This window comes from Neoarius graeffei, chromosome 13 (genome assembly GCF_027579695.1).
Source record: "Neoarius graeffei isolate fNeoGra1 chromosome 13, fNeoGra1.pri, whole genome shotgun sequence".
Lineage (NCBI taxonomy): Eukaryota > Metazoa > Chordata > Actinopteri > Siluriformes > Ariidae > Neoarius > Neoarius graeffei.
The window spans coordinates 60,380,201-60,400,927 of record NC_083581.1 but is presented as its reverse complement, the minus strand read 5'-3'; the positions used below and the strand labels follow the sequence as shown (position 1 = coordinate 60,400,927).

Sequence of the window (20,727 nt, the reverse complement as noted above, 5' to 3'; positions counted from 1 at the left end):
GTTCTGCAAGATGCTCAGTAAAACCTACAGCTCATTTTATTATAAAACCACATACATTACACCTTTTTTTTCCTTTTACCTCCACCAACTTTGTTGGAAGAGGTTATGTTTTTGCCTCGGTTTGTTTCTGTTCCCAACGTAACTCAAAAAGTAATGAACGGATTTTGATGAAATTCTGAGGAAAGGTGGGCCATGGGCCAAGGAACCATTGATTAGATTTTAAAGTGCCATTCCACCATTGGATGTATTTTTTTGGCATAAAATCCAATATATTTTATGACAACATGACTAGACAGAGAAATCTTTTAGCTTCAAAATGATATCAAACATAATTTTTTGACAACGACAAGTATATTAATTTTGCGACCAAAGTCACCTACCCTTTTAATTACGGCGCGGTAGTGAAACGTGATGTCATCGGCAGGTTCCCCTTCTTGTGTACCATGTCACGTGTGACGTGGCACAGATTATCAGCAACGGCGGATAGAACGCGATTGTCAGCTTCGGAAAAGAAGCAAAGGAAAATAGCAAGTGATGCCCAAAGGAGACGGTCGATGGTGAATATCAGCACAGCAATCGACAAGTGGAAATCGCGTTCTATCCGCCATTGCTGATAATCTGTGCCACGTCACACGTGACGTGGTACACAAGAAGGGGAACCTGCCGATGACATCACGTTTCACTACCGCGCGGAAATTAAAAGGGTAGGTGACTTTGGTCGCAAAATTAATATACTTGTCATTGTCAAAAAATTATGTTTGATATATCATTTTGAAGCTAAAAGATTTCTCTGTCTAGTCATGTTGTCATAAAATATATTGTATTTTATGCCAAAGAATACATCCAGGGGCGGCACGGTGGTGTAGTGGTTAGCGCTGTCGCCTCACAGCAAGAAGGTCCTGGGTTCGAGCCCCAGGGCCGGCGAGGGCCTTTCTGTGTGGAGTTTGCATGTTCTCCCCGTGTCCGCGTGGGTTTCCTCCGGGTGCTCCGGTTTCCCCCACAGTCCAAAGACATGCAGGTTAGGTTAACTGGTGACTCTAAATTGACCGTAGGTGTGAATGTGAGTGTGAATGGTTGTCTGTGTCTATGTGTCAGCCCTGTGATGACCTGGCGACTTGTCCAGGGTGTACCCCGCCTTTCGCCCGTAGTCAGCTGGGATAGGCTCCAGCTTGCCTGCGACCCTGTAGAAGGATAAAGCGGCTAGAGATAATGAGATGAGATGAGAATACATCCAATGGTGGAATGGCACTTTAAGGCAAATCTGGATAAGTATTTTGATCCAGGTTTTTTTTTTTGCCTGTTCTCAACATAACGCAAAAAGTAATGAAAAGGTTTTGATGAAATCTGGTGTACATCCTTAGTATTATCCTAAATTCAAATGATTTGTTTGTGATGGTGAGAATACTGTATGGGGCTTGGCAGGTGTGTACTCTACCGAGTACCCTTACAGTTTTGTTTTGTTTTTTAAGCAGAGGGTCATCACCCCAAACACAGACTTTGATTATTACTGTTTATTGCTCTTTATATTTTTTTAAAATGTGGAAACATTTAATTTCATTATTTTTGAAGACATACTTGCTCGACAACATTACTTTGCATGTGCCTTTTGCACAGTACTGTGTAATTTATATAACAGTTATTCCACGAAATTGGGTTGTACACGAGCCGAGAGCTGACAAAGCGCGTAGCGTTGAGTTGGCTACAAGCCATGTACGATGAGATTGAGTGGAATAACGGTTTTATTCTATCCACATTCACTGGATTTTGAGAAACAGAGCATTTTTATTTTTTGCAAATTCAATAAATAAAAACTTTATGAAGGGACGTTGACCCTTTTTCATTTCTGTTTCCGGTTGAGAGTACGCCATGCACATTTTGGCTGCCGCTTCTCACTGGAGCTTTTTGTTTTTATTTTATTTTCTCTTTTGTTTTTTTGTGTTTGTGTAGTTTGATGTTTGTTTTTGTTTGAGTGTTTTGTCCGCTGGTTGTGGTGTAGCTCCGGACCCAGTTTTGGGTGTCGGTTCCCTCCAGGCCTTGGTTCGCCGTGGGTGATGCCTGTGCTCCTCGCTTTGGACTGCAGTGAGCTTGTTGCTCATTTTAATATCGTGGTTGTCCAGCGCTCTGTGCAGCAGAGCTTTAGTGCTTGGTGTGATGTTCCGAGTGATGTTGCTCGGTGGTGTCGTGGCAGCTGTGCAGGCGGTTTGGGACATACCAACACTCTGCGTGGCGGTGCATCTGTGCTCGCTTTGTGGATCCATGGCGCGGTGTTCTGAGTGATGTTGCCTGTGGCTGTGCTGGCGGTGTGGGACTTGTTTTCATGCGCCTTTTGGTGGGACTGTGGCTGCTACACCACTGGAATGACATCCTGACCTTTATTTGGTGGCCTTTTTTTTTTTCCCTCTATAATTGTAAAGTGACCTTGGGTTTTGAGAAAGGCGCTATATAAATTGAACTTATTATTTATTATTATTTATACAAAACGTCTGACAAAATAATTTCCACTTAGAATGTAAACAAACTGGTGAAATGACTAACACTTTCTGAAAAATGCGACAATAATAATTCTTGAAAAAAAAAAAAAAGGATACCATTCTTGCCATCAAATACTTTTGTTGCTTTTTTGTATTTTTGGGGGGTTTTGTTTTCAAGTAGAGTTTTTAATTTTGTCTTGGTTGGTTCAGCAACACGTGCCGCCATTTTGTTTTTCTTTACTCATGGTATATGAGCTGATAGCTTAGTAGTAGAGTAGCCAATCAGAGCGCACGATTTCTCACATCCAGTGAATGTTAGTAAAAGAAAAAAAAATTTTATATTATATATACACAAAAAAAACCCACACATGCATATGCATGCACTCTCAGCACTGTGCAAAAGTCTTAGCCCCCCCTTTTTCTTATACAAATGTTTATAGATTTCTATATTATCGAGTCAGGATAAAAACATTTCAGCGTTCCAGAAGTTTGTTTTCCAGCACAAAATTAAAATGTTACAGAAAATAAATATTTGTATCTGAGCAACATACTATATAAAAGAAACCACTTTTCAGATTAAAAAAGAAAACATAACGAAGGCTACGGGCAGCACGGTGGTGTAATGGTTAGCACTGTCGCCTCACAGCAAGAAGGTTCTGGGTTCGAGCCCAGCGGCCGGCGAAGGCCTTTCTGTGCGGAGTTTGCATGTTCTCCCTGTGGGTTTCCTCCACAGTCCAAAGACATCCAGGTTAGGCTAATTGGTGGCTCTAAATTGACCGTAGGTGTGAATGTGGGTGTGAATGGTTGTCTATGTGTCAGCCCTGTGATGACCTGGCGACTTGTCCAGGGTGTACCCCGCCTCTCGCTCGTAGTCAGCCGGGATAGGCTCCAGCTTGCCTGCGACCCTGTAGGACAGGATAAGCGGCTACAGATAATGGATGGATGGAATGAAGGTTACTGGGTTTTGGTGCAAAATGAAGAAGCGAGTGTGGCAGTCAAAGTGTCCAGAAGAACCGTGTCTGGTTCTGTAAGATGCTCAGTAAAACCTACAACTCAGTCTACCTGAGACTACTATTTTTTAGTCGTCTCAGACCAAATATTGATTTTGTTTCATTTATTCTGGCTTACTGTATGTTGAAACATTTCATTTACCGATTTTAGCTTTGCTCCACTGGCTACCCATCCATTTTAGAATTAATTTTAAAATTCTTTTATTTGTTTTTAAATCTTTAAAATGGTCTTGCTCCATCGTACCTCTCTGAGGTGCTATACACCCTATACATCAGCTGCTCCTGAGAGTTCCCAAGAGACTAGACTGAAGCTCAAAGGGGACCGGGCTTTTTCGGTTGCAGCTCCAAAATTATGGAATGCATTGCCGCTGCACATTAGACAGGCCTCCTCACTGTCTAATTTTAAAACTCTTCCTAGGCTTTTAACACCGTGTAGGTTGTTGATTTTATGTACACAGATATTTTATTTGGAGTGGACAGCCTATGGGGCGGCACGGTGGTGTAGTGGTTAGCGCTGTCGCCTCACAGCAAGAAGGTCCTGGGTTCGAGCCCCGTGGCCGGCGAGGGCCTTTCTGTGCGGAGTTTGCATGTTCTCCCCGTGTCCACGTGGGTTTCCTCCGGGTGCTCCGGTTTCCCCCACAGTCCAAAGACATGCAGGTTAGGTTAACTGGTGACTCTAAATTGACCGTAGGTGTGAATGAGTGTGAATGGTTGTCTGTGTCTATGTGTCAGCCCTGTGATGACCTGGCGACTTGTCCAGGGTGTACCCCGCCTTTCGCCCGTAGTCAGCTGGGATAGGCTCCAGCTTGCCTGCGACCCTGTAGGACAGGATAAAGCGGCTAGAGATGATGAGATGAGATGAGAATGTTCTATGGTGTTATTTTATCGTATAGTTTTATTGTGTTTATTTAAACTGTGCTTTATAAATAAAATTGGATTGGATTTCATTTCATTTCATTATTTTTAAGCCAATTTTGGTCTCCAGCATTTCTTTGCAGTATAAACCCTGAGCTACGCCCATCCTGAAGGATGTAAACAGTGACTGGGCTTTGATCCCACACCTGCTGTACCGGAGGAAAAAAAAAAAAAAGTGTGGATGAATAATTTCAGTATGGATCATTAAGAAACTGAAACGAATGAACTTGCCTCCTCCTGTATTCGTCTCTTTCTCGTTTCACTTTGGCTAAGACGTTATAGATGGCCCTGAGCTCGGGGGTGATGGTGTCGATCTGCACTCCGACTCCATCCGGGAGCGTCCAGGAAACTCCGGGCCCGGGCTGCAGCTCCAGCCGGCTCCCCCACCTCCTGCTCTGGGAGGAGCTCCAGATTCTCCCCGGGACCCTGCTCTCGACTTGCGGGCCTGCAAACGGGAGCTGGTAGTCCGTTTGGATGGCTTGTTCCCTCCTGTAGCGGGACTGATCCAGAGCCTGCTGCAGCTCAGCCTCCAGCACTCTGTTCCTGCGCTCCAGCTCATGCACTCTGGCCAGAAAACAGCGGAAGCGCAGATTCAGGGTTTTTAAAACGTGGATATTGGAGCCTAAATCGTTCCGTAAGGCGCTGCTCATCCCGGAGCCGCTTCCGGTCACTGCAGCGGCACCGAGGAGACCCGGTAACGGCGATTCCATGTGCAGTGACGGGTTCGGGTCGGGGAAAAGATGAGAGAAGTCATCCATCCTGGACTGGAAGGGTTTCATTCAAACAAAACCACTCGCGTCATCTCACAAGTGCAAGGTGCACATACTTATTCACACCCTCTGTCTCTCTCCCTTCCCTTTATAATGCCATACAAATAAAAACATACAGGCCACCTGAGATCGTTTAACGGCTAACAGAGCGGTTACTTCACTTTCTCCGGCTGCTCAGTACCGAGCGGAGCTGGGAAACCTGTCGCGAGTGAGGCTCCGGGTCCGAGCCGCTAGAATAAGCTTCAACAAACGGGAAATAGCAGGAGGAGGAGGGGCGTCATCATCGCCACGCCCTCTTTCCCCTTCTCTCTCTCTCTCTCTCAGAGCCTATGGGAGGACCAACTAAGCAGATTTGCATGTTTTATTCTTTAATAATAATAATAATAATTTTTTAAAAATATATCAGAATCAGAATCAGTTTTATTGCCAGGTATGTGAACACACATGAGGAATTTGACTCCGGTTTCACTCTGTATCTGTAGCCATTTTATCCTGTTCTACAGGGTCGCAGGCGAGCTGGAGCCTATCCCAGCTGACTACGGGCGAAAGGCGGGGTACACCCTGGACAAGTCGCCAGGTCATCACAGGGCTGACACATAGACACAGACAACCATTCACACTCACATTCACACCTACGCTCAATTTAGAGTCACCAGTTAACCTAACCTGCATGTCTTTGGACTGTGGGGGAAACCGGAGCACCCGGAGGAAACCCACGCGGACACGGGGAGAACATGCAAACTCCACACAGAAGGGCCCTTGCCAGCCACGGGGCTGGAAGCCGGACCTTCTTGCTGTGAGGCGACAGCATGATGACAGGGCCACTACACCACCGTGCCGCCCCTTAAAAATAATAATAATAATAATAATTTTTTAAAATATATATCAGAATCAGTTTTATTGCCAGGTATGTGAACACACATGAGGAATTTGACTCCGGTTTCACTTAGCTCTCTTAGGAGAAACAGATTAAAAAAAAGCGGAGACAAAAAAACAAAACGCTATGTACATGTAGAAGGGTAAATATAATATACATCTCATCTCATTATCTCTAGCCGCTTTATCCTGTTCTACAGGGTCGCAGGCAAGCTGGAGCCTATCCCAGCTGACTACGGGCGAAAGGCGGGGTACACCCTGGACAAGTCGCCAGGTCATCACAGGGCTGACACATAGACACAGACAACCATTCACACTCACATTCACACCTACGGTCAATTTAGAGTCACCAGTTAACCTAACCTGCATGTCTTTGGACTGTGGGGGAAACCGGAGCACCCGGAGGAAACCCACACGGACACGGGGAGAACATGCAAACTCCACACAGAAAGGCCCTCGCCGGCCACGGGGCTCGAACCCAGACCTTCTTGCTGTGAGGCGAAAGCGCTAACCACTACACCACCGTGCCGCCCCTATAATATATATATAATTATTTGATCCCTTGCTGATTTTGTAAGTTTGTCCACTGACAAAGAAATAAACGTTCTATAATTTTAATGGTAGGTTTATTTTAACTGTGAGAGACAAAAGATCAAAAAGAAAATCCAGAAAATAACTTCATGTTAAAGATATAAACTGATTTGCATTTCTTTGAGTGAAATAAGTATTTGAACCGTCTAGCAAACAAGACTTAGTATTTGGTGGCAAAACCCTTGTTGGCAAGCACAGCGGTCAGACGTTTCTTGTAGTTGATGACCAGGTTTGCACACATGTCAGGAGGAATTTTGGTCCACTCCTCTGTGCAGATCATCTCTAGATCATTAAGGTTTTGAGGCTGTCGCTTTGCAACTCGGAGCTTCAGCTCCCTCCATAGGTTTTCCATGGGATTAAGGTCCAGGGACTGGCTAGGTCACTCCATGACCTTAATGTGCTTCTTCTTGAGCCACTCCTTTGTTGCCTTGTCTGTATGTTTTGGGTCATTGTCGTGCTGGAAGACCCATCCACGACCCATTTTCAGCGTCGTGGCAGAGGGAAGGAGGTTGTCACTCAGGATTTTACGGTACATGGCCACGTCCATTCTTCCGTTGATGCAGTGAAGTAGTCCTGTGCCCTTAGCAGAGACACACCCCCAAAGCATAATGTTTCCACCTCCATGCTTGACAGTGGGGATGGTGTTCTTTAGGTCATAGTCAGCATTTTTCTTCCTCCAAACATGGCGAGTTGAGTTAATGCCAAAGAGAATTGGGCACACTTCCTGGGCAGGAAGTCACCGGTGAGCTCAAACCCGTCGAGTCTCCAGAGAGCTGAGAGACACAGTGGAGCTACATGCTATGCTATACTAAAGGCAATAAAAACAACAACATGGATTTTTACCTGTACATTTACGAATGAATTTTGGCCAATATAAACCTTTATTTGTCACGTGCACACTTCAAGCACAGTGAAATTCATCCTCTGCATTTAACCCATCTGAAGCAGTGAACACCCAGAGCAGTGGGCAGCCCAGAGCACCCGGGGAGCAGTCAGGGGTCAGGTACTTTGCTCAAGGGCACTTCAGCCCAAGGCCGCCCCACACCAACCTAACTGCATGTCTTTGGATTGTGGGGGAAACTAGAGCACCTATATATATATATAGGTCTCTAAAATTATTCTTTCAATTATTTATTGAGACTAGTATTTTTAAAGGAAAAAAAGACTTGGTTTCCTTTATTAATATTTACTGCTCTTTAATATTAATTACTGATTAAAATTGTTTATCTATATATACAATGGTGCTTGAAAGTTTGTGAACCCTTTAGAATTTTCTATATTTCTGCATAAGTATGACCCAAAACCTCATCAGATTTTCACACAAGTCCTAAAAGTACATAAAGAGAACCCAGTTAAACAAATGAGACAATAATATTATACTTGGTCATTTATTTATTAAGGAAAATGATCCAATATTACATACCTGTGAGTGGCAAAAGTATGTGAACCTCTAGGATTAGCAGTTAATTTGAAGGTGAAATTAGAGTCAGGTGTTTTCACTCAATGGGATGACAATCAGGTGTGAGTGGGCACCCTGTTTTATTTAAAGAACAGGGATCTATCAAAGTCTGATCTTCAGAACACATATTTGTGGAAGTGTATCATAGTGCGAAAAAAGGAGATTTCTGAGGACCTCAGAAAAATTGTTGTTGATACTCATCAGGTTAGAAAAGGTTACAAAACTATCTCTAAAGAGTTTGGACTCCACCAATCCACAGTCAGACAGATTGTGTACAAATGGAAGAAATTCAAGACCATTGTTACCCTCCCCAGGAGTGGTTGACCAACAAAGATCACTCCAAGAACAAGGCATGTAATAGTCGGCGAGGTAACAAAGGACCCCAGGGTAACTTCTAAGCAACTGAAGGCCTCTCTCACATTGACTAATGTTAATGTTCATGAGTCCACCATCAGGAGAACACTGAACAACAATGGTGTGCATGGCAGGGTTGCAAGGAGAAAGTCATTGCTCTCCATAAAGAACACTGCTGCTCGTGGACAAGCCAGAAAGCTATTGGAAAAATATTTTGTGGATAGATGAGACCAAAATAGAACTTTTTGGTTTAAATGAGAAGCGTTATATTTGGAGAAAGCAAAACACTGCATTCCAGCATAAGAACTTTATCCCATCTGTGAAACAGGGTGGTGGTAGTATCATGGTTTGGGCCTGTTTTGCTGCATCTGGGCCAGGACGTCTTGCCATCATTGATGGAACAATGAATTCTGAATTATACCAGCGAATTCTAAAGGAAAATGTCAGGACATCTGTCCATGAACTGAATCTCAAGAGAAGGTGGGTCATGCAGCAAGACAACAACCCTAAGCACACAAGTCGTTCTACCAAAGAATGGTTAAAGAAGAATAAAGTTAATGTTTTGGAATGACCAAGTCAAAGTCCTGACCTCAATCCAATCGAAATGTTGTAGAAGGACCTGAAGCGAGCAGTTCATGTGAAGAAACCCACCAACATCCCAGAGTTGAAGCTGTTCTGTATGGAGGAATGGGCTAAAATTTCTCCAAGCCGGTGTGCAGGACTGATCAACAGTTACCGGAAACGTTTAGTTGCAGTTATTGCTGCACAAGGGGGTCACACCAGATACTGAAAGCAAAGGTTCACATACTTTTGCCACTCACAGATATGTAATATTGGATCATTTTCCTCAATAAATAAATGACCAAGTATAATATTTTTGTCTCATTTGTTTAACTGGGTTCTCTTTATCTACTTTTAGGACTTGTGTGAAAATCTGATGATGTTTTAGGTCATATTTATGCAGAAATATAGAAAATTCTAAAGGGTTCACAAACTTTCAAGCACCACTGTGTATGTATATATATATTGTACGCACTACCAGTCATCAGATACCCCGCTGGTATCATAAACTGGCCAAAGGAGGAGATAGAAGCCACAGATATCAAGACTAGAAAGCTCCTCACCATGCATGGAGGGTTCCACCCCAAGTCCAGCACCCTGAGACTATACGCTAAGCGGAAAGAGGGAGGCCGAGGGCTAGTGAGCGTCAAGACCACGGTCCAGGATGAAACATCGAAAATCCGAGAATACATCAGAAAGATGGCCCCAAAGGATGAACTGCTAAGTGAATGTCTCAGGCAGCAGAACCCTGAAGAGAGTGCAGAGGAGGAGGAGGAACAGACAACCTGGAGAGACAAACCCCTACATGGCATGTACCACCGTCAGATAGAGGAAGTGGCTGATATCAAGAAATCCTACCAGTGGCTGGATAATGCAGGACTGACAGACAGCACAGAGGCACTAATCATGGCAGCACAAGAACAGGCCATAAGCACAAGAGCCATAGAGGCCAGGATCTACCAGAGTAGATCAGACCCAAGATGCAGACTGTGCAAAGAAGCCCCTGAAACAGTCCAGCACATAGTAGCAGGGTGTAAGATGCTAGCTGGATCAGCGTACATGGAGAGGCACAACCAAGTGGCTGGGATAGTATACAGGAACATCTGCAACCAGTATGGAATAGAAATACCCAAGTCCCAATGGGCCATACCACAGAAGGTGGCTGAGAACAACAGGGCCAAGATTCTGTGGGACTTCAGCTTCCAGACTGACAAACAGATCCTGGCTAACCAACCGGACATAGTGGTGGTGGACAAAGAGCAGAAGAGGGTGGTGGTGATAGATGTGGCGATCCCAGCTGACGCCAACATCAGGAAGAAGGAACATGAGAAACTTGAGAAGTATCAAGGGTTGAAAGAGCAGCTGGAACGGATGTGGAAGGTCAAGGGTTGCGTGGTCCCCGTGGTAGTGGGGGCACTTGGGGCAGTAACCCCCAAACTGGGAGAGTGGCTCCAGCAAATCCCAGGAACAACATCTGAAGCCTCAGTCCAGAAGAGCGCAGTCCTAGGAACATCGAAGATACTGCGCAGAACCCTCAAACTCCCAGGCCTCTGGTAGAGGACCCGAGCTTGAGGATGACATGGATACCCCCCCCCCCCCCCCACTCCACCCCCGCCGGGGGTGAGAAGGAGATTTTTTTTTATACACACACACAGTGCTCAGCATAAATGAGTGCACCCCCTTTGAAAAGTAACATTTTAAACAATATCTCAATGAACACAAACAATTTCCAAAATGTTGACAAGACAAAGTTTAATATAACATCTGTTTAACTTATAACGTGAAAGTAAGGTTAATAATATAACTTAGATTACACATTTTTCAGTTTTACTCAAATTAGGGTGGTGCAAAAATGAGTGCACCCCACAACAAAAACTACTACATCTAGTACTTTGTATGGCCTCCATGATTTTTAATGACAGCACCAAGTCTTCTAGGCATGGAATGAACAAGTTGGCCACATTTTGCAACATCAATCTTTTTCCATTCTTCAACAATGACCTCTTTTAGTGACTGGATGCTGGATGGAGAGTGATGCTCAACTTGTCTCTTCAGAATTCCCCAAAGAAAATAATTTCTATACACCACAAAGGTGAAGGCTACAAGAAGAGCAGCAAAGCTTTACTTATCAGTCAGAATACTGTAGCAAAAGTGGTACAAAAATTTAAGAAAGATGGAACTGCAACCATCTCACAGAGACGTCCAGGTCGTCCATGGAAGTTAACACCTCGAAAGAAGCGTCTTCTGATGAGAAGGGTTGAAGAAAATCGGCATGCAAGTTCACTGCAGTTATCTAAAGAAGTAGAAAGCCAAACTGGGGTGACTATTTCCTGTGATACAATACGGCGTACACTGCAGAGGAATGGCATGCATGGATACCGTCCACGAAAGAAGCCTCTCCTAAAGCCCAGGCACAAAAAAGCCCGCCTAGAGTTTGCCAGGGCCCATGCTGACAAAGATGAAGACTACTGGGACTCTATACTCTGGAGTGATGAGACCAAGATAAATGTTTTTGGAACTGATGGCTTCAAAACTGTATGGCGTCGCAAAGGTGAGGAATACAAAGAAAAATGCATGGTGCCTACAGTGAAACATGGTGGTGGCAGTGTCCTTATGTGGGGCTGCATGAGTGCTGCTGGTGTCGGGGAGCTGCATTTCACTGATGGCATCATGAATTCATAGATGTATTACTCTATACTGAAAGAGAAGATGCTACCATCACTCTGTGCCCTTGGTCGTCGTGCACTTTTCCAACATGACAATGATCCTAAACACACATCTAAGGCCACTGTTGGATTTCTGAAGAAGAACAGGGTGAAAGTGATTCAGTGGCCAAGTATGTCTCCTGATCTGAACCCAATCGAACACCTATGGGGAATTCTGAAGAGACAAGTTGAGCATCACTCTCCATCCAGCATCCAGTCACTAAAAGAGGTCATTGTTGAAGAATGGAAAAAGATTGATGTTGCAAAATGTGGCCAACTTGTTCATTCCATGCCTAGAAGACTTGGTGCTGTCATGAAAAATCATGGAGGCCATACAAAGTACTAGATGTAGTAGTTTTTGTTGTGGAGTGTACTCATTTTTGCACCACCCTAATTTGAGTAAAACTGAAAAAAAATGTGCAATCTATTATTAACCTTACTTTCATGTTATAAGTTAAACAGATGTTATATTAAACTTTGTCTTGTCAACATTTTGGAAATTGTGTTCATTGAGATATTGTTTAAAATGTTACTTTTCAAAGGGGGTGTACTCATTTACGCTCAGCACTGCATACACACAGTTTACTGAAGTATTTTTAAAGGGAAAAAAGACTTTGTTTTCTTTATTACTATTTACTGCTCTTCAATATTATTACTGACAAATTGTTATATATTTCTACATCCATAGAAACCCCTCTGAACGTATACTGTGTGCATTGATGATCAGCATCAGTACTTTACAGCGAACTGCTAGCTACACATGGTTAAAATGGCTCTTGTGCAATACTACCTGGGTAATACTGGTAGTAATACCTGTGCAATACTTACACATGCAATTCCACCTTCGTGGAAGTTAATGTTAATTGTATATCTACAAACCTGTTCATTTATACAAATTTATCTCTAAATTTTGTAGTTTATTTCTTATATATCCTTTTTTGTATACTTAGTACTTTTTTGCACTACTCCTTCACTGCCTTATCTTTTTCTCTTTATATATTTTGCTGCTGTAACAATGTAAATTTCCCCTTGTGGGATAATAAAAGGCTCTCTTATATATATATTACACACACACACATACAGTGAGAGTAAAAAGTATTTGATCCCTTGCTGATTTTGTTGGTTTGCCCACTAATAAAGACATGATCATTCTATACTTTTAATGGTAGATGTATTATAACATGGAGAGACAGAATATCAAAATGAAAATCCAGAAAATAACTTTAAAGAATATATTTTAATTGATTTGTATTTCATTGAGGGAAATAAGTATTTGATCCCTCTAGCCAAAAGCACTTAATACTTGGTGGCAAAGCCTTTGTTTGCAAGCACAGCGGACAGACGTTTGCTGTAGTTAACCACAAGGTTAGCACACATATCAGGGGGAATTTTGGCCCACTTTTCTTTGCAGATCCTCTCTAAATCATTAAGGTCGGTGGGCTGTCACTTGGCAACTCGGACCTTCAGCTCCCTCCATAGATTTTCGATTGGATTGAGGTCTGGAGACTGGCTGGGCCACTCCATGACCTTAATGTGGTTCTTCTGGAGCCACTCCTTTGTTGTCTTTGCTGTATGCTTCGGGTCGTTGTCATGTTGGAAGACCCAACCACGGCCCATTTTCAACTTCCTGGCAGAGGGGAGAAGGTTGTCCCTCAGGACTGCATGGTACATGGCTCCATCCACCTTCCCACTGATGCAGTGAAGTAGCCCTGTGCCCTTGGCAGAGAAACACCCCCAAAACATAATGCTTCCACCTCCATGCTTGACAGTGGGCACAGTGTTCCTGGGGTCATAGGCAGCATTTTTCTTCCTCCACACATGACGAGTAGAGTTTAGGCCAAATAGTTCAATTTTGGTCTCGTCTGACCACAGAACCTTCTCCCAATCACTTTGTACATCTTTGAGGTAATCATTGGCATACTTTAGGCGGGCCTCCACATGTGCCTTCTTAAGCAGGGGTACCTTTCGGGCACTGCAGGATTTTAATCCATTGCGGCGCAAAGTGTTGCCAATTGTTTTCCTGGTGACTGTGGTCCCAGCTGCCTTGAGGTCATTCTCTAACTCCCGCTGTGTGGTTGCCGGCCGATTTCTCACAGTTCTCATGATCATTGCCACCCCACGAGGTGAAATCTTCTGTGGAGCACCAGACCGAGGTCTATTGATGGTCATGTTATACTTCTTAAATTTTCTCACAATTGCACCAATGGTTGTTACTTTAATACCCAGCATCTTGCTAATGTTTTTGTAGCCCATTCGAGATTTGTGCAGGTCAACAATCCTGTCTCTGAGGTCCTGAGAGAGTTCTTTGGTCTTACCCATGTTGGAGAGTTTGGAATCTGTCTGATTGTCTGATTCTGTGAACAGGTGTCTTTCATACAGGTGATTAGTTAGAACAGGTGTCTTCAATTCAGGTAACAGGTTGATTGGGAGTGTCTAACTGGTCTGTGAAAGCCAGAACTCCTAATGCATACTAGGGGATCAAATACTTATTTCCCTCAATGAAATACAAATCAATTAAAATATATTCTTTAAAGTTATTTTCTGGATTTTCGTTTTGATATTCTGTCTCTCCATGTTAGAATACATTTACCATTAAAAGTATAGAATGATCATGTCTTTATTAGTGGGCAAACCAACAAAATCAGCAAGGGATCAAATACTTTTTACTCTCACTGTATATATATATATATATATATATATATATATATATATATACACACACACACATATATATATATATATATATATATATATATATATATATATATATATATACACATATATATATATATACACACACACACCTGACAAATTATTCTTTCAATCGTTTACTGAGACTAGTATTTAAAAAAAAGACTTGGTTTCCTTTATTACTGTGCTTTAATATTATTGTTTATACATCTGACTCTGAAGTTATTCTTTCAATCGTTTACTGAGACTATTTTTTAAAGAAAAAGACAGTTTCCTTTATTACTATTTACTGCTCTTTAGTATTATTACTGACTAAAAGTGTATATATATCTGACTCTGAAATTCTTTCAATTGTTTACAAAGACTATTTTTAAAGCAAAAAAAAAGACTTTCATTTATTACTACTAACTGCTCTTTATAATACATTCTCTTATTCTGATTAATTCTGTAGACATATTTCCCATGTTTTTGTACCTTTGCTGCTATTAATGCTATAATACTAGCCTAGAGATCTTTTTCTCTGGCAGTAGTCCTCTGAAATCTCCAGCTATAAGCCACCAAGAAAAATCCAGCTTGGTTTGAGCAGCTTAACACAGGCCAAGCTGGTAAATCCTTATTACATGAGTAAAGTGATCAGTATTTTAAATGTCAAAATTTAAGGCTTTTTAATGGTCTTAGCTGTCTATGATGTAATAACGGTAATTCTGAAACAGTTATCCATCTACCAGCACTTCCCAATTGACTAAGATGGTTTCCAGGTGTCACCAGCTTGGCCTGGGTTTCAGCAGTGGGCAGAGCAAGGCACCTCACCCCCAACTGCTCCACAGGAGCTGTAGCACCCACTGCTCTGGGTATGTGTGTATGCTCATTGCTCACATGCATGTGCTCACTGCTTCAGAATGAGTGTACATGTGACAAAGTTTTCTTCTTCTTCTCGTTGGCTAAACTAAGATGATTTTTTCAGCAGAGATGTTAAGGAGAAAGTGTTTGTACATGAGTTGATCCACCTGCACCTTTCCTAACCATTCCTCAGAAGCCACTCCTGGATGTAAAAATGTGACTCTTACGGGAGCGTCTGTACAGTATTGGGAGGCAAGTTGCTGGGAGAATAAGGAGGCAAGAGAGGGAAAACAGCATGGTGAATGATGCCAAAAAAGGCCAGCAAGCGACTGAGGAAACCCAAGTCAAAGATAAGTCAGAGTTAGAAGCAGTCTCTAAAATGGGTGAAAATTCAAGTGGGTGACAAGATGATAGGAAACGATACAAGTATATATCCCAGAGGACAGGCTATTTGGAGCTCAGACAACAGATAAGTTGCACATGTACGGAAGAGCGATAGTTCCACTAAGAAATACATATATTTTTTTTAAATTTCTGAGAAAAAAAACAGAATTTTCAAGATTAAAATCAGAAATTGAGAAAAAAGTAAAAAATTGAGAAAGTCAAAATCTGAGAAAAAAGTCAAAATTTGAGAAAAAAGTCAAAATTTTCACGGAAAAAAGTCAAAAATTGAGAAAAAAGTCAATTTTCAAGAAAAAAGTCAAAATTTGTCAAAAGTTGAGAGAAAAAAAAAACTCGAAATTTTTGAGAAAAAAAGTCACAAATTTAGGCTACCAGGAAGTACCAGGTCATTCAGAGCTGACGGAGACTTAGTCTGCTACTACTGTGTTTAGTGCTGCTGAAATGGACGACTTAATCAAATGTTATTTCGGGATTGGGTTTAATAACAAAGAGATCCTTGCAGTCTTGGCACAGAATCACAGTATTGTGATTTCTGAACCCCGGTTGTCATAACTCTGAATTCCATGGCTCTGGTCTCAGCCATTCATGTCTACCGGCCGCGAGTGAGTGTCACTTCCGTATGGAAGGCTGCCTTCTACAGATTTCTGACGATTTTTTTTCTCGAAAAATTTGACTTTTTTTCTCAGAAGTTTCCAAATAAAATATAAAACCCTGGCCCTATTGTTCTGCCGTACACATGAGATCTGATTTGTCTTTTTTTTTAACATAGGAAGAGGAATGGGAAAGATTGCTGTGTAAGCACTGTGTTTATTTCATCCTTAGTAGTTAAAAGGAGAAAAACAGAACTCTTAATTTATCTTTGAACAGAGGTAAAGGCTAACATGTGCACCATGTCTTAATTTCAAAAAGCAAAACAAAAAAACAAACAAAAAACCCCCCGCAAATGACACCTTTCAGAATAAACCAAGAGAAATAAGCAGTTTAGTGTGTGTGGTTCATTTCTCAAGGTGGCAACTGTAATAAATTGTCACCTCTATAATAAAGCTCATGCACCCAGGTAGCTACAAATTCATGTGTGTGTCTATTAGGTTTCTGTTCCTGATGATGCTATGATTAAATAAATGAATCAATCAGACCAATAAGTGTTTACAGCATGGCACCACTAGGTGAGTAGTTTAATTTTGCAATAATTTTCAATTCCAGTATTTACTCAGATGACAAGGAGAGTCGTGTGTGGGATTCTTATAGTTTTATTCATTAGAGAATTCAAAAAGCGGACATTCAGCAACAGTTGAACATTGTAGCAGCGGGAATAGGCGAATAAACACTAACTGGATTCTTTTCTTTTTATTTTTTTTTTTAACTCCACACCATGCATTCAGCTCAGAATACAAGATCACCCTTTCCAGGTGTGTATATATACCGTGTATACATATAGAGATATACTACAAATTTGTCACTAAGACTGCTTTCAGTGGCACCTTGCCTAAAAACAAATGCGCTTTGGGAAAATCTTGTCTGCAGCACATTTTGGTATATGTTTGGGTAAGGATGTGAGAAGAGTCACACAAACAATTAGCCCACAAAAAAAAAAAATCTCTAGTGTTGTAAACAGGAAAATCAAACAAAAACCCAACCAGGAAAACAAACCAAAAAGAAAAAATGCTTCCAAAGTAAAGATGCAGGCCTTTTTATTCTTTTATCTCCAAAGTCTTTAAGTTTCATTGTGAAAGGTAAAACCCCATTACAAAAGCATTCAAATTCAACAGGCATACATAAACAACTTGCATTCTCCATCACTTACACAAGGAGAGAAACCTCACACAAGTATGTTCAAAGTAGGAAGGCCTTATCTTTCTCGCAAATTACAATCAAAATCACTGAACACCGCAAAATGTCCAGAAACAAAGTGCATGACACCAAGAGATCAATTCAAACTTTTGTGAAGCTGCTGCTCTTCATCACTCTGGAAGTTAACTCAAAAAAAAAAATCAAAAGGGATAAATAAAAGCCAGAAGCTGTTTCACGCAGTCATTAAATTCCCAAACATTTAAAGTTACTTGAACAAAGCACCTGCAACATGTTGGATCAAAACAGCATGGTCATGGTATGTTTCAGTGTTATTAGATGTTACAGAAACATTTGTAATAAATGCATTACTTATCCAGACTACATATAATTTTTACCAATTTAGGAGCGTTATAGTTGAAGGCGCTGTAGAACAACAAACCCGTGTGAATATCAGGAGGTGGTGGTGAATGAGAGTGGGTGAGCTGATAGATATGGGAGCCCAGAGCTTAATTGCAAGGTGTTCCTGTGGAGTTGCATTAGCAATGTCCGGGTAGAGGACAAGCTCCATGTTTAAGCAACACCTGCGCTGAGCAGGCTGGAGACACACCCAGGGAGAGACTGGCTGGATACCATCAGGGCACAGAATTCAACAGGTCCTGCAGGAAACCATCAGGGTCTGGGATGTCCGAGAGTAGCCCTGCCAAGAGACAGAACAGAAGAGGGGTTTATTTAATATAAAAAACTAGATAGAACTCGACGCCAACGGAGACGATGGGGATGCCTCCGCCCGGTAGACTACACGCCTTATTAAGTTGTGATTTGGGGATGGACATTTGACCTCACAGTAATCGTGACCTGGTGAAATTACTTGTATCAGCCTTGGAGATACTGTGTTCACAAGGTTCTCGGACAGACATTTGACCTCACAGTGACCTTGACCTTAGACCTTTTGATCTCAAAATCTAATCAGTTCATGTTTGTCCCAAAGCGCACAAATGGTGAAAGTTTGGTGAAATTCCTTTCATTAGCCTTTGAGAGATCGTGTTCACAAGGTTTCGGGACGGCCGCACGGACAACCTGAAAACATGATGTCTCCTGCACCTTACGGTGGCGGAGGCATAAAAAACATTTATAAAAAAAAAGAAAAAAAAAAGATAGAACTCTACGCCAACGGCGTCGATGGGGATGCCTCCGCCCGGTAGACTACACGCCTTAAGCTGTGATTTGGGGATGGACATTTGACCTCACAGTAATCGTGACCTGGTGAAATTACTTGTATCAGCCTTGGAGATATTGTGTTCACAAGGTTCTCGGACAGACATTTGACCTCGACCTTAGACCTTTTGATCTCAAAATCTCATCAGTTCATGTTTGTCCCAAAGCGCACAAATGGTGAAAGTTTGGTGAAATTCCTTTCATTAGCCTGTGAGAGATCATGTTCACAAGGTTTCGGGACGGACGCACGGACAACCCAAAAACATAATGCCTCCTGCACCTTACGGTGGCGGAGGCATAAAAAACATTTTTTTTTTAATAAAAGATAGAACTCTACGCCAACGGCGTCGATGGGGATGCCTCCGCCCGGTAGACTACACACCTTATTAAGTTGTGATTTGGGGATGGACATTTGACCTCACAGTAATCGTGACCTGGTGAAATTACTTGCATCAGCCTTGGAGATATTGTGTCCACAAGGTTTTCGGACAGACATTTGACCTCACAGTGACCTTGACCTTAGACCTTTTGATCTCAAAATCTGATCAGTTCATGTTTGTCCCAAAGCGCACAAATGGTGAAAGTTTGGTGAAATTCCTTTCATCAGCCTTTGAGATATCGCGTTCACAAGGTTTTGGCACGCATGGACAGACGGACAACCCGAAAACATAATGCCTCCTGCACCTTACGGTGGCGGAGGCATAAAAAACAAACAAACAAAACCCAGCCTCAATGAGGTTGTAGCTCATACCAGCCAAGATGCCCATAAAAGTCGTAAATACGACGACAGGTGGCACCACCATCTTGACAACTTTTATATGCACACCCACCTGGGGAACATGGTATGCGAGTTTAATCGAAATCCAATCAATCCTGTAAGAGAAGCAGCGATTTTTGTAAATCGTGGTCGGACGACAACGACGCGTGATCACATGAGCTCATCCGGCCTGGCCTGCGGCCGGACGAGTTAAAAAAATGACTAGTTACTTCATCAAAATGTGCTCATCAGAACATACCAGGACGTACTTTATGACAATACTTCTGTAATAGTACAGGGGACTGTTTTGATAGCTCTCTGAAACCTCTCTTCTATAAAGAGCATCTTATCCACAACTCTAGTTTTCTGCTTAATATTAAAGTCACAATGTTGTACCTTCGATACAGCCACTTCAAGAAAAATGTACCAGATCATGAAAATCAATACCAGTCATACAAGGACTGTTTGGTTACTGTACTGTTATTACTGAAATCGGTTTTCAGTTTACTGTTCGACTGCATCTGTCTGTAATGAACACTTCCATCTGGCCTTGAACCAAATACATTTTCCAACATGAACTCCGTCAAGCATTTATGTCAAGGGAAAAAAAAAACAAAACAAAAAAAACACACAAACTGTACATAATAGAAAATTAAAAATGCAACTTCATAGAAATAAGGAATTGTCATAGGACATCCAACAAATTATATTAACTGTAATCACGATTTCTCTTCCTGAGTCACTTAAGCATAAATGACATATTGGTCAGCTCAATTAAAATTAGTCATTAGCTAATATGAAGCGTCATTTTTCATTATATCTGATGCATTAAACCAGGGGTGGGCAATTATTTTTTCCATGGGGCCACATGAAAAACAGAAAATTTTGTGGAGGGCCGGACCAAAAGGCTGAACTAAATTCTGCATAATATTAATTGTATTTCTTTATATAAAGCAGTAAATTGTTTTTACAAGCTGCTAAGACTGGTAAGAGTATGGAAAAAACGAGGTTGCCTTACAAAAAAACGTCATTTATTCAATCAAATTTCCCAAAACAATGGTTAACAAAATGTGAACGTTTGTACCATTTTTTCAGTCACATTCACCCCAAAACACAATAAAGACATCACAATATTGTCTTTCTACTCCAAATATCAAGCAAGATACATCATATTATAATAATGATGCCCACATTTGTAGTCTAATCACCTCATTTGGTGTTTTTCATTTGGTAATGCCGACTCAAATTGTAGTCTTTGAACACTGCAATCTGCTCTCCGCAAACTAAACACACGGCTTCATCTCTGACTTCAGTAAATA

General features: G+C 41.8%; 2 protein-coding genes across 9 annotated transcripts in view; both read right to left on the bottom strand.

Moving 5' to 3' along the window:
* Positions 1–5,373, bottom strand: part of iffo2a (intermediate filament family orphan 2a) — a 75,038-nt gene extending 69,665 nt beyond the window's left edge. For both annotated transcript variants that reach the window (XM_060938233.1, XM_060938234.1), the window contains exon 1: positions 4,628–5,373. In XM_060938233.1, the coding sequence (XP_060794216.1) occupies positions 4,628–5,175 (548 nt within the window). In that variant the 5' untranslated portion in view covers positions 5,176–5,373. The remainder of the gene's footprint in view (positions 1–4,627) is intronic.
* An 11,415-nt stretch (positions 5,374–16,788) lies between these two features.
* Positions 16,789–20,727, bottom strand: part of ubr4 (ubiquitin protein ligase E3 component n-recognin 4) — a 154,517-nt gene continuing 150,578 nt past the window's right edge. For all 7 annotated transcript variants that reach the window (XM_060938226.1, XM_060938228.1, XM_060938229.1 and 4 more), the window contains one exon: positions 16,789–18,133. In XM_060938226.1, coding sequence (XP_060794209.1) covers positions 18,069–18,133 — 65 coding nt within the window. In that variant the 3' untranslated portion in view covers positions 16,789–18,068. The remainder of the gene's footprint in view (positions 18,134–20,727) is intronic.